At 40.3% G+C, this 27,444-nt stretch overlaps 1 protein-coding gene across 1 annotated transcript in view; it reads right to left on the bottom strand.

Annotated features, from left to right (window-relative positions):
* neurl1aa (neuralized E3 ubiquitin protein ligase 1Aa) overlaps positions 1-27,444 on the bottom strand; it is a 54,860-nt gene that overhangs the window by 20,762 nt on the left and 6,654 nt on the right. Inside the window, exons 2-3 of the mRNA XM_034082818.1 lie at positions 19,909-20,159; positions 19,045-19,366 (exon numbers count right to left, since the gene is read on the bottom strand). Coding sequence (XP_033938709.1) covers positions 19,045-19,366; positions 19,909-20,159 — 573 coding nt within the window. The remainder of the gene's footprint in view (positions 1-19,044; positions 19,367-19,908; positions 20,160-27,444) is intronic.

Raw genomic sequence — 27,444 nt, 5'->3', positions numbered from 1 at the left:
GCTAATTAAACTATTCTGAAGTACACGATGACATAATCAAGGAAGTGAAAGAGTGTCAGGTCTACATTGTACCTGAAATAAAAGGAGTATATCCAACATTTTCCACTCAGCTCCTCCGCTCCCTTCACTGGCTTCCGGTAACTGCTAGAATCCACTTCAAGACAATGGTACTTGCGTACCATACTGCGAATGGATCTGGCCCTTCCTACATCCAGGACATGGTTCGCTGTACACCCCAGCACGTGCACTCCGCTCTGCATCAACCAAACGACTCGCTGCACCCGCGCTGCGAAGGGGACCCAAGTTCCCATCAGCAAAAACACGTGGGTTTGCTATCCTGGCTCCAAAATGGTGGAATGAGCTCCCCATTGACATCAGGACAGCAGAAAGCTTACACACCTTCCGGCGCAGACTGACAACTCATCTCTTCCGACTCCACTTCGAGCGATAGAACTATTAACAAAGCACTTATATACTAATAAAGGGCTGGCTTATCTAAAGCCAGTTGAGTAGCACTAGAATAGTTTGGCTCTATGAAACCTGATGTACTTATATGATTCTGTTTTCTTCAAGTTTGTATCTTCTTGGTCGAATGCACTTATTGTAAGTCGCTTTGGATAAAAGCGTCAGCTAAATGCAATGCAATGTATATATTTGTCATCCTAAGGTATTACCCTGATGGGCTTGTTCATTAAGACTTCAAAGACTTATGACACCCAGGGAATCTTTGCTTCTCAGTGAGTAAAGGTAGTTCTGTAGGCAACCAGCCCATATATGACTAACTAATGTCAAAGTTACAGTAAATAAACTACGAGCAACTGCACAACAAATATGTTTCTTTGAAAAGTCAAAACTAGTCTTTAGACAACAAATCATAAAGAAAGGAAAGTATAAACAGGTCGATAACACTAACATTTCTGTACACATTTTGTGTCACTATTGGATGAAATACCAATTTCCATGGTACCATATAGCCTAGGGGAATCATTCCAGAATCAAAGCTCCAACTCCACGTCTTAAAACCAAAACTCTACAGTCCCCTATAGGTATTTAAATCAAAAAAGACAGTGGCTGACATCAAGCATCAAGCTGCATATGTATTCAACTTAACTGGAGATGACAGCGACCTCCTAAGTGTTTGATCCCATGTCAGTGAAGTGTCTGCTGTTTTGCATCATCACTGAACTGCTGTCTGACGAGCCCTCGTACACTCTATATCAGAGATGGTATTGCTGCTGCCTCAAAGTCATGTCAGCCGTCAATTCATGTTAGCTGCTTCGCCCCGAGCACGGCACTTTGTGATGAATGTTTAATGGAACTAAGGCCTTGTAATTGTGCTAATTGCTTTTTTCAGAGAGGCATCAAATGGAGAGGACAGTGCCTTTGGTGCAGAGGGCAACTCACAAAGACTGCTAATCAACCATTAAACACCTCTCTACTCAGAAGTGTGCAGCAGTTAGCCGTGCGTCCCAGAGGCTAGCCGAAGATGGCCAGCCAGCTTGGATTTCATCTACTATTTCCTCTGCTATCAATTCCCTTATGGACTGCATGAAAACCCACGCTAGAACTAAGAGGAAATGAAAAGAGCCTCCAACGTATGGCTGTAAAGTTGTAATAGAACGGCTCAATCTTCCATGTAGTCCATTTCTTGATTTGATGCCAGTTCTGCGATCAGAAAGCCATTTGCTGAATGGAGGCCTTTAATGAAGTCGAGCAACCTTAATGTGGCTCGGGCTTTTTGATGATTAGGGAAGGCTGCTCCTTTGGCCGCAGAGAGAGGAGCTAACTGCTCAAGCACAAACCCATTGTGATGCCCGAGCTGGCGGCAGCCAACTCGCTCCGAGTTATTGGAGGATTTGAATGACATCACCCAATAAAATTGCATTTGTGTGTGTGTGAGTGTTTTCCAGAGCCAGCCATTTCTCTGCTGCCCATCGCTCCATCCAAAATTGGATTACGATGAGTACAGATGCTGCTGTAAGACCTCCGGGACATCGAGAGGACCAGAGCTGCTGAGAGGACGATGACATGTCTCAGGAGAGGAGAGGTAGAGCCAAGAGGTGAGGGATGACGGCCTGTGACAACGCTGGACTTATGTTGAAATGATTCGGAGAGAGCTTCCAAACAAGCTCAAATCATCTCGCTGCGTGTGTGTGTGTGTCTTTTATCAGATATTTTGAAAAAGCCTTCCCTTTCCCTTTTCCTTGCTCGCATTTCAAAGAGTCGTCATTTCCAACCCATATTGGCTTGTGCTTTTTGCTACTCTATTCCTCAAAGGCTTGTGGGATGGAGGCACTACGACTTCCTAATGCTTATTGTCAGCATGGAGGACAGGCATTATCATGCATTTGAAAAAGCTTGTGAGTGTGTGTAATCGTGTGTGTGTGTGTGTGTGTGCGTGCGTGCGTGCGTGTGTGTGTCCAGATCTGTTTGTGACCTCACCAGCTGCTGCCCGCTAATCGTGGTGCACCTGCGTTTTTAGCTGATACAATCCCTTTGTCCTATTGGTCCCTTTCAAACCCACCTCTAACAGATGCTCACTCCCATTGGCCGAAGCTAGAATTTTGCACTTTGCATTACACTGTGTGTGTGTGTGTGTGTGTGTGTGTGTGTGTGTGTGTGTGTGTGTGTGTGTGTGTGTGTGTGTGTGTGTGTGTGTGTGTGTGTGTGTGTGTGTGTGTGTGTGTGTGTGTGTGTGTGTGTGTGTGTGTGCTCACTTCTCTCATGTAGGAGGACATTGTAATGGGGCCATGGAAGATGCAGCTGCTGACACTGTGAGCCTTTGGGGTGGGCTTATGAAGGGGAGGGGGGGATTCATCACCTGATTCTTCACTTCTCCACTGATTGCATTTCAAACTAAATGTAGCACCTGTTGGGCTGAACCATTCATTAATTCATGCAGGCGAGTGTGAGACTTATGGGTCAGCTATTTTAACGGACATTTAAAAAATTGAAACCCATTTGGAAAGCCTTTTCTCTCCTCGGACCGCTTTTGATTAGAATAATTAAGCACCTGTTGGGCTAATCCATTGCAAATACATGCCTGTCTGTTCTGGCCCACGCAGGCATTGGCTCGCGCTGAAAGTGCTTTTGATTAGGGAATAGCAGGAAAGCAGGTTAGCTAATGCCTTGCATGGGGAGCTGGATAGAGGCAGAGGCTGGCTTAGTGGCTTTTCTAGCCCGAGCAGACGCAACGTGCACGGGTTTGAGCCAGTGTTGGAGAGGGGGGGTTGAGGGCAGGATTTACTCTGTCTCATGCACACAATCTATCTCGCAGGGCTTATCTTTATCCATAGTCTCTGGGGGGTTTATCTGTCAGCAAAGGTGAAGAGAGAGCTGGAACTAGGAAGAGAAAATAAAAAAGGGAGAGGCAAAGTGGGCGCACAAAACGATCAAGAGGGTAGAGATGGACAAGAAGGCTGCTATGAACAGATAGAGCAAGGAGTCAGGGAGACAGCACAGGGAGAGAGAAACAGGCAGCTCAGTGACCAACCCAGGGATTATGAAATGAGGGGCCGAGACAGAACACTACTAAGACAGAGAAACGGGCGGTAGTGGAAAGAGAGATAGAGTCAGAGGAGTCTTTGTGCTAGATGTTTGGGATGTTCTGTATTCCCTGGCGTTGGCCCAATCCCCAGTCCCTGATCCGGCCCGGCAGCTTTGAACCCGGGGCTTTGGGAAAGAGCAGCAGGCCCCCGAGGCGACACATGGCCCGAACAAAGAGCCAGGCTGAATGCCCGTCAAGTCACAGAAGCCATGTCCCTTAGGTCATCAGCAGAATACAGCATGTGCAGCCCCTCCTCTGCCCATCAGCATGCCAGGACCTCCGTGTTAATAACCTCCATCATAAGGTTCTTACATTAAAGCCCCCCTGTTTTATTCCTGTGCACAAGCGCCATTTGGCTGATATCGTTATTACTAGGAGAAGGCTGACATGTCAACACAGTGTCCACAGCTTTGCTATTATTCATATTTATAGAAAACTGGTTCAACAACAATAATAATGGATAGTGACCGTCCTGAGTTAACCGAGTCTTTTTGCTCAACGTTTTGGTTTTATAACCCTTTTAATATTACTTTCGACATTGTAATCTCAGACTTGCCAACATTTGTTTTTACAATTGTACAACAAATAGATTCATCTGATGGTTCATTTCTTATGGGAATAATGGAAAAATAGATTTATTTGATTTTCTTGGAGACCTTGCACCCCATACGTAGCGCATGCTTAGCTAGTAGCAGTTAGCGGTTGATTCTAGTCAAACGTGTTCTAATATACAAGTTTGACTAGAATCAGGGTTCGTTTTAAACCTTTATGATTGCCCCATCAGAATTATTATTTTGATGTTGTAATGTTCCTTAAAGGTAGTGCTTAGCTCAGTGAGAACATGGTTATTATTGGCAATAGGATGGAAATGATGTCCAAAAATAAATTAAAAAACGAACCAAGTTAAAATAAAGGAATACAATGTGCTTCTTAAATAGAAGCACATGGCTGACAGGTCTGCCTTATTTTGTGATGACGGTTAACCCACTTGCTTGAACTGAGTCATAAAGGAACATAATACACCATGTGACTTGTTTAGTCTCAGTCTAAATGTGTTAAAGCAGGAACAGTTCATATGCAATTCATTGTCCTGAATGAGGGGGACAGATATGTAATGGCTGGACGTTTCAGAGGATCTTCACACTTTGAATTTTGAGTTAAAATAAGTTGAGCCTGGGAGAAAACAGGAAACTCCAAATCCTAAAGTTATCTCTAGTTTACCACCAATGTAAATCTGTTGAATTCCTCACCACTCGTACAGTTCAAAATGGAACTATTACAATAGTAGCTTCTGATATGATTCTTTGAAGAGTAATTTAGAGTATCCAGCCAAGCCACAGTGATGTTAAATTCTCAATGCCAAACAATACAAATGCAGTTTATTCTTCTTGGCCTTTTTCCCCCCCGGACCAACAGCCATCATAAATTATATGTAGACAAACACGAGCCAAGAAACACCACGTTACCAATCCTGCTTTGCGTGATGCCTTCACAACATAAGCTACATTTCCTCAGAAAAGAAAGATTTACACCATCGTTCCTGCTTTGTGTGTTTTTGTTGGAGGGTCTATGTGAAGTATCAGGATTAGCAAGTGCTGCTATTAACTGGGAGGCTGAGTTCTGCCAAGTCAAACACGAGTGCCAGTCAAGTGTGCGCAGTAATCAAATCATCATTTTTCTGAAAGTAATTGGTTTATCCCAAAAGTATGGGAACCTTGGACTGCCTCTCGCTCTCGGAGCTGGATAACACAACAGACGTTCCTAATAGACTTCTGACATTCCAGATGACTTCATGTTAGTGGCGTCCTCGGAGAGGAGCCAGAGCAGAGTACTGAGAGAGGGCCAAAGCACAGCCAGTGACCCAAAGTACAAAAACACAAGTATTTCAGAAGTTGTTAAATGTTCTTTTCTTGCAAATATTCTTTGTGAAGTGTCCTTGGAAAACCTGCTATATTTTTTACCAGCCTAGAATTTAGTGACATTTAAAAAGAGTTAGTTTCTCTGAACACTTGGGGACTTTCCTAATTAGGTTTGAATTTAAAATGTCTCTCATCTTGTCCCTTGGTAAGTTCTTCTAATTGTCATTAGATATTCAGTACGTTTTTCATGGTAATTAGTCTGTAGCTGGGGGCTAAAGAAAACAGTTTCAACTGACGTGGGAAGAGAAAAGCAAACCAAATGATGCCACTGAAGAAGGCTGTGCTGAGCCACTCACGCCAACAAGCTAACCCTAACCGACCGGTTTAGTGCAAACGTCATGTCATTAATACGTTAATACAACAAAGCTCTATAGCTGATTGTGATTGATTCACATTGATGCATTAGTCATGCATAATAAGCGACCTTGGGTCTCATGAAAGGCGCTATATAAATCCAAGCTATTATTATTATTATTATCACTCGCTACAAGAAGTTTCATGTATATAACAATATTTAAACCTGTCTTCCTTATATTGTTTAACTGTATTTGTTGGCTCCAGGCTTTAACATATTCAGCGCTAAATGCTGCTTGACAAATCCTGCATTGGATTAGTTCTTGATTGCTGTTTTCTGCACCTGCAGAATCCGTAAAGGCAAACATCAAAGCACAAGTAAAAAGTGCTTTTGACCAAAGCGGCTGCCACGAGAACACGGGATTGATGTCATTTCTATCAGAAATCTATCTATCATTGTGAAAGGTTCGAACAGGACGACCCCGTCTCGCTGTCAGAGATAAGCTAGCTCTCCTCACACGTCTTGTCAAAAACGTAAACAAAGAGTCGGGGACGGCCGCGCCTTCATCCATCAAGCCTTCACACACTGTTTTACTCTCGCTGAAGCCCTTCAGATTCCAGGATGCGTTTTCTTTTCACCTAGGCCACATCAGTTATCTTTACACAAAAGCACGTTGATACAATCAATGGTGAATCGTCCTGCAAACAATAACAGAACATGACAAGAGAGGAGGAGGTTGGGGTGTCATAAATACAGGGTTATTTTGAAAGAAAGAGCTTTGAGTGTCAGGTAATGCGTGCAAGAAAAACGCATCCTATTTACTGATTGATTTATTTGATACAAATGTGTATTTTACAAAAGTTCCCTTGTAAAATCAGCCCGCCAATCATATCGACTAGAATGACAGCAAACAAAATGGCTTCCTAATGGTGCAATGGGAACTCTTTCCTCTGTCAAGATATAACGTGTAATTCAATCCACCACCTGCGGATCACTCATAACAGTGCAGATGTCAGAAGCTCTCGTGTTTCTAACGCACAGTATTCCCGATGGACTACAGAGATGGCCTCTCTTCCAAGACACTATGTTTTGTATGGACTAAATGAACAGCTTTGCTGCTGAGTTGACAGCTAGATCAGCAAAGCTTTTCTCTGAATCTGCCCAGTTGAAAGGTGTTAGTAGCCTCAAGGCTTTGCAATCAGACTTTATTCTCTGGTCCTTCAGGGAAGTCCCACACAGGGCCCCTCTTGATTAAAGCTCCACTCTGACTGACTCATACCATCTGAGTCCTGCTGGCTTCACAACAGCTGGAATTACTCAGTAACTCAGCCTCTCTCCCGATGTCAAGTAAAGTTCTGGTGTGTGTGTGTGTGTGTGTGTGTGTGTGTGTGTGTGTGTGTGTGTGTGTGTGTGTGTGTGTGTGTGTGTGTGTGTGTGTGTGTGTGTGTGTGTGTGTGTGTGTGTGTGTGTGTGTGTGTGTGTGTGTGTGTGTGTGTGTGTGTGTGTGTGTGTGTGTGTGTGTGTGTGTGTACATATGAGAGTGACAGATAACCTTAGGGGCCAGGACATTGGTATATTAAGCTAGCTTTTCTGGCTTGTTAGATTTCAAGCCTTGGGGACCGCTTCAGTCTGCCCCAAAGATTATCCTGCCAAACCGACACAATGTTGTATTTACCCTTTGAAGGCCTGGACCTGCTACCTCAGGCACCTCAGCAGAGCACAGTGTTTTTGTTGTGGTAGAGGCATTAAACATGAATGTGTTCAAGTTGAACTATGTTCATTCATTTATGCAGTTGCTGTCAATGCCACATCACTTTTCTGTTCAACTTCATTAGCAGGTTGGAATGTAGGAGGGACAATTCTTAAATTGCTGTCATCATGTTCATGGGGGTGTGAAACCACCAAATGATCCTTGCACTTCTTGTTTCTGTCATGTATGATGTGTCCCTGTGGCATCCTTTGGGAGTGGATTATCACATGATATAGCTATACTATTCCAATCTTTCTACATCAAAGCCTTTTCAAATGTCGCCCGGGGGTCATCCTTCGCTCTCTGACTCTCGCTGACCTCAGAACAGCCTCAGGATGCTGAACAGATGATACATCTCAAGATACAAAGGCACATGCAAGACGTTGCTCTGAAAACGTGAATAACAAGATAAAAAAAAATATATTATTAATATTATTTCATATTAACAATGGATCATGGCTACTTGTAGAATGCCATTGGGAAATGATCCTACTACTCCATTGATTTATTACCTCGATAAACAATACAGCAGGATATGCTCTCGGAAGGGGCTTCCTTGAGATTGAGAGCTCGCTACCATGTTGTTTAGCATTCAGTTTTATTCAAACACACTATAAGGAGCCAGCTGTTCATCTTTTCCTGTAAACACATTTTGTTCAGGCACGTTTTTTTGCTAGCGAAAGAAAATTGCATTCCAATGAACATCAGAGTTAATGTAAATGGTGGACGCACATTGCTAACAACTTGTGGGTTTCCTCACTCTTCCACCTCCACAGTCCTGTCCAAATAAGGTCACTTCTGGAGAAACAAAACAAGATGGAGACTGCCAAGGTTAACAGGCTAACAAATGGTAGTTCACTGGTGACGTCACAGTGACAGTCTTTATACGTACTGATAGGATTAAAATGATCAAATCCAGTCTCTTGCTTTTAGTTGCTTGAGTTAAGTCATTCTTAAACCCTCATTTCTTTTTAATAGATGGGTTTTAGTAGCTCCATATTAATTTGTATTTGGTGAAGGACAAAGAAGGATAAAATAAAATTCCTGTGGGTTTTAATAGAAGAGGAAACACTGAGCGGTAGAATACCTTGCTGCGAGCCCCTGTGATAAGACTTGCCTTCTACTTGTCAGACCATATTCAAGAAAAACACCCAGTTCATTAAAATAACTAAAATAAAAATACCCCAAATAAATACTGTCAGTGAGCTGAAAATACATAGGAGCCATTAACTTAAATGTATGACATGGAATGAGCTGGAAGAAGAAGCATATTAAGTGATATGAAGACGATAGAATAGCTCATTTGGACAGGCAATGGAAGCTACCCATGTGTCAGTACTATCCCTGATGAATGAAGACACTAGAGATACAACCAGAGGCCCCTGTACATTGAGAAAGGCCTTAATACACAAGCTGTACAGAATGTCTTTGATCGAGAAACTTAATCCGGCGTAGAATTGTAATTCAATCTTTATGTAGCAAGGATTCAAGTATTTCCGAGGAGGCACAATGAATAATCTCACTAACTGCTGACAAATGCTGAAACGGAGAGAATATATATGTTATTGATCCTAAAGGTGAAGGTGAAATCACTTTGGCAAAGAATAGGGCTCCAGAAAATAGAAGAATCAGGAAAGAACGTCATAAAGAGTTTAAGCAAAAACGGTTTATAGATAAAATTGTAAAAAAAAGGCTAAAGCCTAATTTATTTTAAGATGGCTATTTAGTGTTAAAAGACAAATACATTTATAACTCAAAAATCTGCAGTTTTCCCACTTCTAATGCTCTATATGTTGCCCCCCGAGATAAATTGATAATCTAAGACTGGATAAAAAAACAACAGCTTCTCAAGTGTCGGATGAAATGAGGAGAGAAAGCGAGGAAAAAGGCCTCAGATGTGGAAGCCCAAGGGCTTATCTGAGGATAGGGAAAGGTTCACGGAGCGTTGCGCACAGAAACGTGATGCACAGAGCGGACACAATTGGCCATTCAGCGTCACAAAGGGCCGTGTCTATAGTCTGGATGATGTGTTTCTATCTCGACCTTCGGAGGCGTTCCACCCCTCTGAATAGGGCCCTGTTTGCGGGGGGCAGATGTCAGTCAGTTGGCCCCCTGAGGAACATGAGCACTCCTCTGTTAGCAGCCCTGCATATGGCACGGCTGTAAAAAGACAGTGCAAATGACTTAAGTAGGAGAAGCCCCGGTTTTTATGTAAATGTGGCTTGAAGCAGAGTTTCAAAGGGGTCAGACATCTTTTAAAAGCAACCTGATCTCACCAGAATGCGTGACTCCACCACGACTCCTTTACACCACAATGCGTGGTGGAGTCACGAACTTTGTTACATTTACATGTCGGCACCACGCAAACAACCCCAATGTAAAGTGAATGAGGCTCCTTTGTCGTGGTGCACACACGCATTTCTACAACGTCCCGCAGTGAGATTTTATTCTATAAAACGTTTTTTAAATCTACTTTATATCTTGTAGTAACTCACGGGAGGCTTCTTTTATTTTATTTGTATTCATAATAATTAAAAAAAATCGTCAGAATGTAAAACATTAGTTACGAATTTGTGTTCTCAAAAAACAGTGCATTGTGTGTTTTTATTAAATTAGTTAGTTTTTAAGGAAGGCCAGAGCTTCAGCTGTGTCAAATAGATTGTTCCCTTTAGTTAACGTTATTTAAAAGATAATGATCATGTCCCCTGTATTGTATTACGAGCGTCCATTCCCATTGGATAACGGAGAATTGTACACCCGGAAGTAAGAATTCTCCTTACTGTCGATTGATTTTACAGTGATATCTGCACTACTCATCGACTAAAAAACACCAGATTGTCCTTGTTAATTACACAACATTGATTGGTTTGAATTGTGTACAATGCTTTTGTATTTTCCCCCTTCGATTCGGAGAAACAAATGTTTTTTCTGAGTTTTAGGATGGCCGAAGACACTGCACTACCCAGAATCCCCAGCTATCGTTTGGGACTACACCATGTGCTTAGCTTGTCAAACCCGTGATCAGTCCTCAACCTCTGTGATTGGATGCGCGAAGTTTACACAGAGCGTCAAAAGGGACTTTGAAATGGAATGAAACCCATCGACGGCACACTATTCAAAACAGGAATCGAACGTGTCCTACCCCCCCCCCCCCCTTAGGTCACAGGCTCCTCCAACAGTGCTACGCAATAAAACAGATAGGCCTACACAGAAAAAATAGTGAAATAGTGCAATAAGAGTCTATATACAAGTGATTGGAATATGATATATTAGATAAATAATTTCTAAGTAGCAGCCAGATGAATGTTGTTTCTAAGTTCAGGTGTTTAATAATCGTATAGCCTGTGGGATGAAGCTGTCTCTGTGTCTAGTGGTTTTAGTCCGGATGCTGCGGTACCGCCTGCCAGACTGCAGCAGACAGAACCGTTTGTGGCTGGGGTGATGGGGGTCTTTTATAATCCTGAGGGCTTTCTTTAAGGTTAACCTGGTATTTGTACTCCACTACATTTATTTTAGTTACTTTACAGATTTGGATTAATGATGTGAAATATAAACAACCCTTAAATCAGACTTTAGTTACACCTGAGTGAAATTCAGTGAAGGTGATTGTCAAGTGCCAACAATCAGGAGAGATATTTGATAGTTGGTGCTTGAGAAGACTACATATTTATCTGCAGATCCGTTTAAAGCATATTCATTACTCGTTATTCTCTAATAGTTCATTAAAGACTGTATATAATTGCTATTTTGCACATCCCTTTCAATATTTCAAGATGTTCTAAGTTTTATTGACATATCATATACACAACAGTGTAGTTATGTAATGAATGAAAAACTTGAGTCACAGGTTCCTCAACAGTGCATTACAAGACATCTATCAATGTGTGTGTACCTCCACCATTACACTGTCGTATTCTGCACATTTCTTATTCTATCTACATACATAAGATTATAATTAATGTGTATAATATCAGTTAAAATAAGTGCTTCAACATAGTTAACATTGCAGGAAAGTTGATTGTCAAGTTCCAAAACAAACCATGCAATTTAGACTTTGTCAGGCTTAATATTTATCTGTAGATAGATACCCCCAAAGCTTTTTTCCTATTTAAAAGAAGACCTTAACCTAAAGTATTCTTTAATGTTTAAATAAAGCCTTATTAGTTAGCACATCCTCCTATCAGGCACTAAACTGTTTTATTCTAGATATCATTTGAGTATCTTCTTAATATTTTCTATTCTATATTTATATAATTGACCTTCTACTTTCCCACTATTTTGTATGTACTCTTAATATTTAAATGTTTTCATAAAATATAACACATTCAAAAGTGCTTTACAAAAATGAAAGACATTAAGAAAAAGGCATTTTAAACAGTCATTAAAAAGCAACACAATCTTCCTGCATTGCAATTACTCTAAACGTGCAATAACGTGCTTTAACCAGTAGGTGGTTTGGGTTAAAAAGCTGTCAAGTTTACAGTGTTAACAAAATAAAATATACTGCTGTTTCCGGTTTAGTTTACGACGAATATTATTTTGTTATTGTTTTGATATTTGTAACACAAAAGCGATGGAAAAAACCCATAGCAACACAGAAAAGATGGTCTTAACATGACCCAGCGGTCTAGTAGTTAATAAAAAACAATAATATCAAAACAAAATATGACTACTAATTTATTGTGAAATTAAAACAGAACGGTAAAAGAATAGTTTCCGGTCTATTCTGATGCCCGATCTCTGGAGATAAATAAAGAACTATGACAGATGTGTAATATTTAATGCAGCCAAACCATTTATTACAATGCATTCATGTGATGACTTTCAGTAAAGCAAGCACTGCTGAATAAAGTATGATTTTCTCTTTACGAAACCTTTTTTATATGGAATGCAGTTGGAGGTCAACCAATCAAAGCTTGAGGACTGATCACGGGGTTTTTCAAGCTAAGCACATGGTGTAGTCCCAAACGATAGCTGAGGATTCTGGGTAGTGTAGTGTCTTCTGCCATCCAAAAACTCCGAAAAAATCTTTGTTTCTCCGAAACGAAGGGGGAAAATACAAAAGCATTGTACACAATTCAAACCAATCAATGTTGTGTAATGAACTAATTTAATAAAAATTACACACAATGCACTGTTTTTTGAGAACACAAATTCGTAACTAATGTAATTTTTACATTCTGACGATTTTTTTTAATTATTATGAATACAAATAAAATAAAAGAAGCCTCCCGTGAGTTACTACAAGCTATAAAGTAGATTTAAAAAACGTTGTATAGAATAAAAGCTCACTGCGGGACGTTGTAGAAATGCGTGTGTGCACCACGACAAAGGAGCCTCATTCACTTTACATTGGGGTTGTTTGCGTGGTGCCGACACGTAAATGTAACAAAGTTCGTGACTCCACCACGCATTGTGGTGTTAAGAAGTCGTGGTGGAGTCACGCATTCTGGTGAGATCAGGTTGTCTAAAAGATGGCTTCAATCAGAGCCAACCTTAGGGAAGAAAGCTTTACTTCTGCTATTTGATATTTGAACCATTTTCTGCACATCTCATTATTTGATATATTCTTTTCCTATCAGCCAACAGTAATTTATAAGGACTGTTGATTATGGCAACAGGACTTAGATTTATAAGTGCCACTTGTCATCAAGGGAAGGGCATAAACTGAAAAATAGAATATCCCGCATATTTAAGACACTAAAAATCCACCTGAAAAAATCTATCATTACACTATAACAATCAAATCTCTAGAACATGTGACCCCATGGTCTATTTTTACACCAGCAGAGGGGATGACAGCATTGGACCTCTAGGGAAAAGGAATATGTGTATACATTCTCTCACATCAAAGCCTGAGCAATACTATCCTGGGCTATGCCTTTGTGGCATGCTTGTTAAACTACACACAGCATACCTTGATAATGCACAGAAGCCACCCCCCCATCCCACGCTGCTTTTGGGTAAACATAGGGGCCACATTTTGGTCAGATATAGATAGCCGTTGTTCTTCCATTGCTTCATGGAAGGCTTTAGTGTACACAAAAAAGAGGGGGTAACCTCTAGGAAGGACCTGTTTACAGTAAACGTGAGGACACACATAAACCTGTTTTGTCATCTGCAGAAAAGAACACAGCAAAAACTGCCTTAAAGGAAAAAATAGCGATGACATTAACAAAAATAACAATTCACAATAACAATTCACAATCACAATTGTTGTTTGGTATACGATTGTCCCAAAGACATAGACCTGACATAATGTATTATTAGGGTGACCAGGTGCCGACAAGCCACATGTGGGACAAAGAGTATGTTTGTGTGGGACATGTTTAGATTTAGATTTCGATATAATGTCCTTCTAACCCTTAAAAATAAAGATTGAAATGACTAGATTTCAGATATTAATAACAGCGCTTCACTATTGTTTGATTTGTTTGCACCACCTTTGCAAGTAATGGACTTAATTATACTCTGGTTTGAATTGATTTATTTCCTAACAAACAACTAGTATGAATGTATCCATTGATCGTCATTTTTCTTTACGAGCCAGAGTCTCACATGCAGTGTCACTTCAAATTGTCATCACCTCTATTCGTGATTGAAAAAGAACTCTGGGAAATTGCACAAAAAACCCAGGAAATCGCCCTCCATCAGCTAACCCCTTGTGTCAATACATTTCCCGAGTTTGATTGATTGACGTCTGACACAGCTCATTGGGATAGCTCTCTCTTGCTTTCTAAACAGCCATTGGATAAAAGGGGCTACTGTCAATCAAATGCAGGACATCATCTCAATTTGTGGAACGAGGCACAAATGATTAAAATGCTGGGCAGTCCTCACCCTATGTATTTTTGTTTTGTCAATTATCTGGTAAAGTTAAAGACGAGGCTTTAAAAAATGTTTAATTGTCCAGTTGTTGTGATCAGAAAACGTATAGAAAGGTATTCTTCTAGGGCACCATTTACTTATCATTTGCAAAGCAGGCATTTTAGGCACAATGGACTGTTGGTTGCAGTGGTTGAGGGGACCAAAAAACGCCACCCCATTTTGGTGTGAGCTCCCCCTAGTCTTTTTATATACTTTTTTAAAACTGATATTCAAATGCATTGAAGTTTTCAGATGATACAACTTTGTTGGTTGGACACTGAAGATTATCCCAGTATTGTACGTATGGATTAGTGGAGTGGTGCACTTATTACCCAATACAATATGTGTGTATCCTCCAGTGAACTCGTATCCTTCACCTGTTTCTGTCAATATAAACACATTGAACACTATCTTTAGGCATTTATGAGGATGCTGCTTTATCTTGGAGTGCACATATAGTATAGTTTATATCTGTATATAGTATATATCTGCAGCAACACATTTACTTTCTCAGGAGGCTGAGATCATTGGGAGCAAACAAACAGAAGTTAGTGTTATCTTTCCAATCTATAATGCAGGGTGTAGTGAAGTATGGAATAAAAGCATGTTCTCTTTTCCCCCTCTGTTCAGGTTAAAGCTACTGGCCCCACTGCTACTGATCGGCTCAACGATTGCAGGTCAAATGCTTGAAATTGTCTACACCCAAGAATGTTGTCTCTGGCTGGTCATTTGACATCAGACCCCTCTCTCATTTTATTGGAAGAATACCAGCTTTTGTGATCACACAGAAGATGTATAGTCCCACAGGCTTGAATGTTCTTGTTAAAGAAGTCTTGTGTTCCTCAGTCTGTCAGAGATGGATTGTAAGTAGGCCCCAAAGTACTGTCGAGTTGACTGCAGTCTCTAAAAACCGTGTATGTATTGGAACACAAGAAACATTTTGGGAAATATCCCAATAATAATGTGAAACTAAATCAAACCAAATATCAAAGCGAGCTCGGCAAACCTCCCTAAAACGTTCCAAATAAACATGTTTTTATATGAATAATTTCAAACATTTGTCTCTGAGTCTGACCAAAAGTAAACAAAAGAAGCTACCCGGGCGTTTATCCAGGGGAATATCACTCATATTCCTCCTTGCACGTTGTTTGTTGGATGCTAACTTACTATCTTGTCTTCTATGAAAACTCACAAGCTCTTAAAACAAGTAAGATGCTATGTGATGGTAGCGTGATGTGATATGTGTAACCCTACAGCAATGAACATAATCTAGTAATGCATATTCCTGGATCCAGTCGGATCAGAAATACCAACAGTATGAGCAAAGTTTAAGTACAACAACAAATGAAATGAACAGTGTTGAGGTCCATTTTCTTCATGAAACCTGCACATATGTAGGTTAGGTTGCCCTGGATGTTGATGCCTCAGTTATCTCCGATCAACCTATCATATCCCTTTCCCCTTGCTACATACTAATATAAACTCATTTTTATTCATATACACTACCAGTCAAAAGTTTGGACACACCTTCTCATTTGAAGTTTTTTATTTATTTAATTTGTTTCTACATTGTAGATTTATACTGAAGACATCAAAACTATAAAAAATACACTAGAAAGTGTTAACAAATCCAGAATATGATCTATATTTTAATGGCTACTGCAGAATGCTGTGGTAGACATGCCGGTTAAGTGTGCCTTGAATTCTGAATAAATCACCAACAGTGACACCAGCAAAGATATCTTTGAATGTATCCTCAAGTCGATGGCTATTACTTTTCTTATTCATAACTTTCATAATTCCAGAGATACATCCCATAATTCATCAAATGTTTAACATGGAAAGTCAATGGAGAAACTCTTCAGACTTGAACAATCTTCATGCAACTTCAACTGCTAACTGCTCCTTCATACTTTCACTCAGAAACCTCATTCCAACTTTAAAATGTTACACATCGTTCTGACATTATTCGTGTAACACAACTTTTAAATCTGATTCGTACTTTTAGAGATATTAAACATAGTTCAGACTTTGGTAAAGAGGCCTTCTTCAGATTTGATAGTGCATGATGTCACAGCTAGAGTGGAGGACAGATTTAATTTTGCCTTCATATTTTCTTTTAAACCTGCCATCATTCCCAAACCCTACATTCCTGAGACATAATTTTTCATGAGAAACGTAGGAAAACATCTCGTAGCTTGAAAAACAAAAAAGAATTAAGCAAAATAATTAAACAAAATGCCTCTTGATGGCATGAAGTGACAAAAACGTTCAACATGTTTAAACCCCATTGTAAATTCAGCCTCATCTTTCCCCCGCCACAGCAGCCGCACACCTTTAGTTAATCTGCCTAAAAGGTCACATTATTAACCCGAAAGTACACAAAAAGTAGACTTCAGATGCTCAAGTTCCTTGACATGCTTCACGCTTGTCACCGATATCTGTTACGGTTCTTCAACAAAACGTTCACATGTCAGAGGTTTATCTCTCATTCAGAACAATGAAAATGCTCTCCTCTCACTGCACATCACCATGGAAACCTTTGATCTCTGGACACGTCGTTAGCTCAAATATAAACACCTGTGTCATGGAACACGATGATGTCATAACTCCAACTGACATGCTCAGACCAGCAGACTTCAGATAATGGTTAATGGTCCTGCCCTCAACAGCTCTACGTCAATTATGGGGTGTCATCATATGCCGTTTCCATGGAAATGCATCCCTCGCCATAAAACATGATGTCGCTGTAACTCCAATGGACACGGTCTGATCGTCCCCCAAACTTCGCTTGTATATCACCGGTCCATGCCTCAACAGCTTTATGCCAAATCTGAGATCTCACCATAGGCTGTTGCCATGGAAACACATCACTCGCCATAAAACACGATGTTGCTGTAGCTCCAATGGACACGGTCCGGTTGTCCCACAATCTTCACCTGTATATCACCTCTCCATGCCTCAACAGCTCTACGTCAAATCTGACATCTCACCATATGCCGTTTCCATGGAAACGCATCCCTCGCCATAAAAGACGATGTCGCTATAACTCCTATGAACATTTTCAAAAAGTGCTCAAACTTCACAGGTGTGCCAACAGTCCAGTTTTCTCATAACTTCAGTGAAAATGCTCCAAACGGCCCAAAACTTCACAGGTTTGGTAACGATGCAGCCATCAACGCATCTAAGCGTATTATGGGATGTCATCAAATGCTGTTGGCATGGCGACAGATAATTCGCCATCAACTTAGTTCAAAAGTTTGCAGTTTTCTGTTCAAATATCCTGCTGCTTTTCCAAGCCTTTTTACTTTCTTTTCTTCTCTTATCACACATTCAACCCCCCAGTGTTCATGTATAATTCCAATAACAATTCTTCACTTTCTTCTTACACATTACATTTCAGCATAGCAGTTTAGCGTAAACTTTTCAGCATAAAGCATTCCCACTAGAATTGCATTCTCTAGTTGTCTGATACTACTTGGGGAAAGGGACCCCAAGGGTATGGGTCCCCAAGGTAGTTTAGCTTTGCCTGGTTGGCAGAGATGGAGTACTCGAGTCGGACTGGAGTCGGACTCGAGTGGCTAAATCTTTACCAGTAAACCGATTTATCTAGTAAAAGTTCTCTCATTTTAAATATAGTTTATAATATTTATATGTAATAATAATAATATTAGTAATAAGCTTTATATTTGTATAGCGTCTATTACAAGAATTGTAGCCAAACTCGCTTCACAGCAGTTCAATAGACAGATTAGTATAACAGATAAAAGCAATGTAGAGGAGCAGCTACATTTCAACACATATATCCACGAAGATTAATACATGAAGACTTGTGACTCGGACTTGACTTGGACTCTTCTTAGGTGACTCGGACTTGGACTCGAACACAGGTAATGATGACTCGGACTCGACTCGGATACTCCTTGGGTGACTCGGACTTGAACTGAAGAGTGGTGACTCGAGAGTGACTTGGACTCGTGAATTGGTGACTTGACTATAACACTGCTAAGTAGCCATGTGCTGTCTGTGGCTAAATATTGATCGGTAAACCGATTTAACCGGTAAAAGTTCCTTCAAAATAAGAGTCCCGATCTTATTACTATCAAAATAAAAGTGCAAAACGAAAACTTTACCATAGGAAAATATTGGCATACAAATATAATCACTTCTCTAAAAGGTAACTCATTTTAAATATAGTTTATTTATATATTCTAATAATAATAATAATATTAGTAATAAGCTTAATATTTGTATAGCACCTATTCCAAGAATTGTAGCCAAACTCGCTTCACAGCAGTTCAATAGACAGATTAGTATAACATGACAGGATAAAAGCAATGTAAAGGAGCAGCTACATATCCACGAAGATTAATACATGAAGACATGTGACTCGGACTTCACTTGGACTCTTCTTAGGTGACTCGGACTCGAACACAGGTAATGATGACTCGGACTCGACTCGGACACTCCATGGGTGACTCAGACTTGGACTCGGACTCGAAGACAGGTAATGTTGACTACGACACTCTCTTGGTGACTCAGACTTGGACTCGGACTCGAAGAGTGGTGACTCGAGAGTGACTTGGACTCGTGAATTGGTGACTTGACTACAACACTGCTGGTTGGTAATTCAGCTTTTCACTTTATGTTTTTTTAACAATCTTACCTAGCAACTGCACTCCGCGGGTCAGGCCGTAAACATCAATGAGGGCCCAGAGAGGCTCAGCTGTGCGGACTCCACTGAAGAACAGCATGGGACTGGACTCATTAATGCGGTAGAAAACTCGGCCCTTCTTGTCAACCCAGAAGGCGATAACGCTGCCCTCATTGGCAAACTCTTCAGGCAGGGCCTTGGCCCAGAAGCCACTCTGGGCCACCAGGTCAGGGCAGGCGTATTTGGGCAGGTTGTCTGGGTTTATCCTTGAGGGGTCTTTGGCGCAGAAGCCAAGACGTAGAGCCCCGCTCCAGCAACACTGCTTTTTAGTAATCTAGGAAGAAGAGAACCACATGTGGCTTTATTGGTATTATTTGGTTATTTCCTAGAAATATGATACAAATAGTAAGGCCCTTTGACAGTTTCACAGGAAGAAGAGCTGGGAAGGACCCATATGCAGGAGAGTACTAGCAACAGGAACATTTGACATAAAAGACTTGGGCGTATATCCAGGCAAGGCGGCAAGAATACCAGAAATGCATGCAGAACTAATGGGGGGATAAAGTGCAGGTGTACAGGAGGGGATTGAAGGTCTAATGGGGAACCGTCGGAACTAATAAGGCCAGGAGAGACAACATAAAACTGGCTAGAAAACAAGAAAAGGAAGTAAAACAGACATATCATAGGGGAACTTTTAAAATAAAAAAGGAAACTGATAAACTAAAAACTAGGATGATGACAGACATGGGGCTGTATATCAACCACGACATTCAACTACTACATCATATTTGACTTAAAGTAAAATAATAAGCAGTCCGATAGTTTGATGCTCCCAGACACTAAGGAGCTTAAGTTCTCCATTCGGACATTAAGTACCTTGAGGCGGACTTGCTCATACAGCACTATGGGCCTGTTGCTGAAGGTGATGGCGTTGCAGAAACTGGCCTGCCTCTTAACCGTCTTCTGGGTGAGGTCCATGACGATTTGGGATCCCTTGGCGTTAGGATGAAAGAGAAGTGGGCTGAGGGGAAGGGGTCCACCAGCGCTGCCATACTGAATAGGCAGGCACCTCTTGGGTTTGTGGTGGCATCGGTGTGACGTGGACGGGAATGGGCCACCGAGGGAGTCTGAGGAAGAGAAAAAAAGAGGGAGTTGAGCTCTACTGTGAAACAAAAATTTCCTAATTAGGAGCAGGAGGTTCAGTTAAGTAACTATAATTAGTGTTTCAAGTTTTGATAAAATCAAAGAAAATCACAGAAAATAGCATATCACATAATCTGAGTTCTTGCATTTGGCTTCTTTGCTGATAATTTGTGAGCAATGGGGTAATTAACTAATCAGCCATAATCAAATGTGGCCCTGCAGGGTGAAATTCAAAGTTCGATGCAGATTGCAACACTAATCGAAAAAACTGAAATTATCCTCTTCAGTTAATCACAAAATGAACTGTTCTCAGACCAAGGGACCAACGTTGTGACCTTGTGATGTTTCATGTGGACTGGAAGCAGTTTTGGTTCGGCACCAGTAAACTCAAGTCTTAGTAGAAGCCATGCTGGTAAATATAGTGACGTTTCAACATATTAACACACTAACCCTAACCCTAAACCTTTCATACATATGAACAAAATCATCCATTCAGCTACATTCAAACTTTGTTAAAGGTATCAATAATAAACAGCCAAATAATTTGATCTTGCTTGGTACAGCTCGACTGACTTTATAATTAGACACATTCAGATCCAGTAAAAGTGTCAGATTGGCTGATGAGTTTGACCACAGCACTTGAGTGGCTATTGGAATTAACATCCATTGGAGCAATTTCACAGATTTTCCCGAAAACTAGTAACTGCCAGTTTAAAATAGCTAAATTAATATTCTATAAGTGAGCTGGAGACTGTGACAGAGAATTCTACTCCTTTTATTTGTTATACAATACATCATCATTCTGGGATGTTAAATGATTTCCAGAAGTTTTAGTATTTGTGTTAGAACATTCCAGTATTTTGTGGTGAGGCCAGTTTAATTTATGTTTTTGCTGTGCCCCCTTTCTCTCAACTTTCATGGTCTAATCTGGCTCTTCATGATCCACATTTTTTTACCTGGATATTTCATCTGGCAGAGTGTTTGACCAAGTGATAGCAACTGTGATTACAGGATGAGAAACAGAATGCCATTCCGAACTTAAATCATTACTTTTCTCTCAGCTGTGTTGCATTATGGACTAGTCAAGCTGCTGTCAGTGGACTGGGATGTCCGTCTCTTCCTCGATTGATTCCTCCCTGCGATTTACTGTCTAGAAATAAACCCTGGCACTTAAAATCAGAGGAACTGTCACATCAGCATAAACATCAGGAAAACCCAATGTTTATCCTGATGTATCAATTACTTTATGGGTTTTTTTTCAATCAAGCTCCAGCCAGCTATGTTGGAGACATTTCAACACCAAATGTTAGGCCACGAACTGTCCATCAATATGTGAGATGCATTTCTGCTTCTAACATATCCTTTCTAGTTCCAGATCACTATCCGTACTTTGTCCCATCTGGGATTAGAACTGGCAACCATCCGCTTCCCAAACTGACTGGGCTGCTTGGTCAGTTTTGGGAGTTGAACCAGCGACCCTCCATTTCCCACACAGACTGGGCTACCTGTTCCGTTCTCTGACTTCAACCAGCTACCCTCCAGTTCCAACACTGGCTGAGCTACTGCCGCACTTCAAAATAAATATCAATGGCTAGAATTTAAAATGTCAAAGTAAAATTAGAGTTATTACTCAGTTTATTGCGCTTTGGATTGCCAGAGGACTGTTTGACAAACAAACTGATGAAAGCCAACAGCAGCAGATGTCCTGTGGAGTCCTGATAAGACCAAGCAGCCTTTTTCTAAAAATCTGCACGCTTTGTGTTCGCTTTCTTTCTTTGTCTCTGTCCTCTCCCTCTCATCTGTGTTTATCTAGTAATGACTCTGGCAGTGTTTCACCCTGCTGTACGTGTGTGTGCCATTCATTATGGCCCCGATCTAAGAGTACCGTTGAGGCCCTTTTGTCTTAGGCAGAGCCACAGGAGAGCGGTTGTTGAGTGTGTTCGCACATGGTCCTGGGCAGATTGAGCTGAATGCATTACTGGGCTCTAAAGAGGCGCAGCTGCTGTAGAGGAAAACAGGCTATGTGTGAATTCATGTTCCTTAGCAACCCCTCGTATCTAAAGGTCCTGATCAGCGCACTCTTTCACTCTGCGGCTATCAGCTAGAAAACGACAGATGCCTTTTGTTTACTAAGACACAACAAGATATTTATAGTCTTAGATGTTGGCTTATTTGCTACTAAGCTTGTTTGGGAGTCAATTCAAACAAAAGAGAATAGCCGTCTACAGAGCAGAGATAACGCCTTTCTATATTTGTATCATTTTGATAGATCTCTTTTTTCTTCCACCCTTTTGCCAAATATTTTCACCAACAACATCTTAAAGACTGTGAGGTCGTTTAAGACACATTACACTTGCAGTAAAAATAACTGGAACTCTTAGCACTTTCAACCTCATGTGTTCCAGCAGAGATGTTTTGCCTTTTTTTTATTTGTATAGTTGTATTTTTACTGAGTGAGTAAATTCAATCTGTTACAAAGTTGAATTACTTCCAAAAACATTATAAAAAATACTTTGAAAAAAATAAATCAAAGAAAAATAGAAAGTGAGATGTGTTTTCAGCAAACAAAACATCTGAACAAAACCGATTGTACACTACCTACGAGGAATAAACAGACATTTATTTATAATTGTCATGATTATTTATCTCTATATATATATCTATAACCAAATTACCCATCATTTATTTATTTATTTAATCGTTTATTTGGCAGGGACAATGCACAGTAATGAACACTTAAAACATTCAAATGTATCAAGCGTAACAGTGCCAGATTTAGCTTTGAGCTCATTTCCCTCACATAAAACATTTAAGAAAATTACTTTTTACAAACATAGTAAAAACTAAATACATGATATGCAAAAAGTGCAAAAGAGCAAGAGCAGCATACACGATTTTTACCACATGGCAGTACAATATAGCAGCTACAACATTCTATTGTTGTTATTTTGATATCATATCAGTATCATCTAATTCTATTGTTTCTGACATTCTTCATTTCTTATTCTTAAACATTCCCTTTAGCATTTAGTGGACAGTGAAACAGAGAATAAGAGATTATAGCAGTCACATTGATCAGGTAAACCAAAACTCAAAATTAATGTGAATGTTGCTAGATGTGGCAACTGTAAAACTGGTGCTCCAATAATGATCAGTTCTATCCCTGGCTTCTCTAGTCGACATATCATATGTTTATAATGATGTGCTTTATCATATTACTCATCTTAATAGGGTTTCCTGTAAAGGTCCTTCCCATATATATTATACTTTTCACGTTTTAGTGGCATCTCGGCTAACTGATCTGCTTTACCGCGCTCATATTATCACACCACTGACTGTATGGGTTGAAGCTGCTGACGTTTTGTTCCAATCACATGACACATTAGATCTTGGAATTGTGCGTTAATTGACTGTGAGCAAAACGGTACAGTATATAAACACATACAGTAGAGCCCAACAAATAATTAGCCTGAGGGTTATTGTTTGTCTGAACATAGCTTACATGATTGTGACAGAAAAATTGCTTTATGTTTACTTTGTAGAAAAAAAAACGATTTATACCAAACAGTTTTAGATTCAGTATGTACTCTTGCATCCCGTAGTGTTAAGTTATTGGAAACACCAAAGCAGCTTCATGCCTGCTGCCTGCAATCAGTCCTCCAATTACTTCAGCAACACACATCCTAGATCATGTCCACGGAGCTGCGATGCGTCCCCTTGATGTAAACAGCTTGGAAATGGCTGCTGTTAACATCAATCTGACAGCTGCCTCTTAAAAAACCTCTTTGATTTTGTGCACACGGCTTTATGCGTGTGTTATCTGGAGAAAAAGCTATTTGAACAGACTCACAGGAGCCATTTCGCCAAAGGTCAAGGACGTTTTATTATTAACAAACAGTGTGAACAGCTGCGTTAGAGTTCTTTATCCAACTTGTAACAATACAGGCTTGTTTGAGACTTATACCTGTTATACGCCAACGAACATCTCTATGGAGCAGCAACACTAATCTCTTACCATTTGGCTGACGGCTCAGAGGTGACGCGCGCGCGCGTGTGTGTGTGTGTGTGTGTGTGTGTGTGTGTGTGTGTGTGTGTGTGTGTGTGTGTGTGTGTGTGTGTGTGTGTGTGTGTGTGTGTGTGTGTGTGAGAGAGGGGGAGAGAGTGTTCCTGTATGTGTAATCTTTATCTAGAGCTGTGTAGCCATCACTGACTAACCTTAGTGGTTTACCATGCAAATAGGATTTTATTGGTGGGAAAAAAACGGTTGAAATATTTGCTCAGTATTTGCTTGCGAAATGACTTCCTGGTTCTGGGGAACAAGTGTAAAGTCCAAATGAAACGGTTATATGAGTTAAGCTGTATTATATGGAATTAGGTTGAATATTATTTGCAAATATTACATTCTTGGTATTTTTTAAATGTGTGCCAAGAGGTCTGGGATTGGAGGCAGTCTAACATTTGCGAGTTTTGTGAAGGAAGGATACTAAAGATCATATGAAGGCATTTTCAAACAGATAACATCATGAATTAACTCTGTATAAATAATCATTTTCTTCACTCTAAACTCTATTGACTTGTATTCGCACATACCATTAAAGAGGCCCTATTATCCCCGTCCTGTCGTGTGTTTTATAAGTTTCTGTGCATGTAAATGGTCTGCAAAGACTACAATCCCTGTGTACCCTCCAGAGTGAGTTTCTCTCCCACACACTGCCCCCCCTGCCTGAAACATCTCTAATGGACTTTTTTGTTTACTTCTGTAACATAGTGACATCACTACGTACTGCTTGCGCTTCTATTGACTAGCTCTCCAACACATTGTACGTGATAGACTACGGAGCGAGACATCTCTAAGTAGTTGACCAATCACAACAGAGCCGGCCAGCTAATCAGAGCAGACTGGGCTCTGGTTTCAGACAGAAAAGATGAAAAGAGGTTTTTGTTATTTTTGAACATTAAAGCATGAAGACGTGTCACAGTAGAGACACAAAATATAAATATAAACCTGAAAATGACCATAACATGGACCCTTTAACCCAGATTGCAACCATGTATAACCATTAATTGTAATTTAGGAACTATTCACAACAGAAGCATTGCTACTGTCACTCCCTAGGTAAACCCTGCCTAAAACTCACACAAACACGCACGCACGCACGCACACACACACACATTGCTGTCACTGTGTAGCCATTAGTTATTATTTAGAATGTACTGGTGTACTTTAGATCCATCAACACAAAAATAAACCATATCAAGAAACAATAACTAGCATTATTTGCATGTCATGTTGACTCTTGAGCTGATTACACTAATTACTAAGTACCCTAATTCTGTTCTCTTGGAGTAATTGCAGTCATTACCATCTCATGAGGATAAAGCATGTATTTCAATAAATGTTACTCTTAAGTTCTTTATTTGATTTAGCTCTCAGTGTCATTTACAACGCCGCCAACCAGCCTGGAGGGAGATGAGAAACAACATCTTAATGATGTTTACATAGCAGTGTCTGGATGATGTATTCAGTCCCACTGACTCATGGTAAACATGGCATTCCAGCCTGATGCAACACCAACTCTGAAATTAATCACACAATTATAGTGACGATTCATCACCCGCATTATCATTATGGCTTTGCTACATTATAATACAACTTAGGGCAACATGGCTTAAAGGTGGGGTAGGTCATTTTGGAGAAACCAGCTCGAGTGCGCTAGAATTTGAAAATACACAGCCGGAAAAAATCTGCCACTTCCTCACAGAGCCCCTCCTCCAACACACAGGAACGCGCACATGACCAATGAGGGCACGAGATAAGTCTGTGCACAGATGGAAGGCTGACAGGCAGGTAGGCCATCCAGTTACTTTAGCCGGGCCGGCTCAGATGATTGGTGGTGCTTTTTACAGCACTACGGCTTCCACAGATTACATTTTTTTATGGATTTTTTGTCAAAGCACTTCAGATATTCATTGCTATCGGATGTTACGAGCATTCCATGGAATATAACAAAAAGTTGTCTCTCGAGCCGGTTTCTCAAACTTACCTACCCCACCTTTAACGTATTCAAAGCTTCTATAATGGAGCATTTTACATTGTAGTTGACAGGGTATACATTTCCTGTCTTTCTAGTCTCCACAGTTTATACATGTGTGACTGATGCTAGACAGATACAGGCAGAGTGTGTGAAACCCAATAGGAGGTGTGTGGCTCAATGACACTACTACTGTGGCAGTGTAACTGAAGCCTGGTGACATGGTAGCTGGAACTCATTACGGTAACGGTCTATATGTTGGTGGTAACCAAAGGGCTTGACGTGCTGCTAGGCAACATCATGACAAATCTATTGGTTAAGTGTAGACGTTTCGTGTCCATGGTGATGTTTCATAGTGGGGGGTTTTAATAATGACACTGGTAAAAGCAGCATCAGGTTGCTTAGCTGATATTTTGTGACTATTTCCTTATTGTTGCTTAAGTTGTAGCAGCCTAGGTTTTAGGTTAAGGCAACACAACTTATTATATGTTTTTATGATAGTTATCTTACTGATGTTAAGTATTTATTTGTTGATTATGCTACATCACTTAAAATATATTAACGTGTCAAGTTTTGGTGTCAGACAAGACACTAACAGTGGTCTATAAAGTCCTGTGTCTATTTGTGCCATCCATCTACCCTGAGGGAGGGACAGGTAAGAAGAAAGAAAAGAGGAGGCAGGGAGAGGAAAATGAAGAGGAGAGAAGAGAAGGGAGCAGGAGAGGAGATGGCAGAGGAAAGAGTTAAAGATCAAACTGATGACAAAAACATTCGGTACCACTTTACAATAAGACTACCCTTATAACGGGTTTACGAATAGTTTGTAATTAATTAATTAATTAGGTTGTGAACACTTTATAAATCATTAATAAGCATTTGTAAGACATGAAATAAAAAGGGTAACTGCCCGGTTGCTTGCCAAATAGTGAGCCCACATGTATCTGTACTGCTAAGCCTTATATTGGCTCCTTAGCTTACTTCGTCTTCTTCATCAGCCAGCATCCTTGGTATCTATTGCTCACTGAGTTGATTCCCCCCTTCCATCTAGATGTTTCTTGGCATCTCTTATGACCATTTATGAATGAGTTACTAACATTTATAACTGCCAAAAGGGAGCCTTATTGTAAAGTGTAAAACACATCAACATGTATTAATGAGTTACTACCATTTATAATTGGTTGTTTTTAAGTTTAATACACATAATAATGATAATCCTTATATTTATTATAGCGCTTTC

Source organism: Pseudochaenichthys georgianus, chromosome 1, assembly GCF_902827115.2.
Source record: "Pseudochaenichthys georgianus chromosome 1, fPseGeo1.2, whole genome shotgun sequence".
Classification (NCBI taxonomy): domain Eukaryota; kingdom Metazoa; phylum Chordata; class Actinopteri; order Perciformes; family Channichthyidae; genus Pseudochaenichthys; species Pseudochaenichthys georgianus.
The sequence above is the reverse complement of the archived record's forward strand: the minus strand, read 5'-3'. Positions and strand labels throughout refer to the sequence as shown.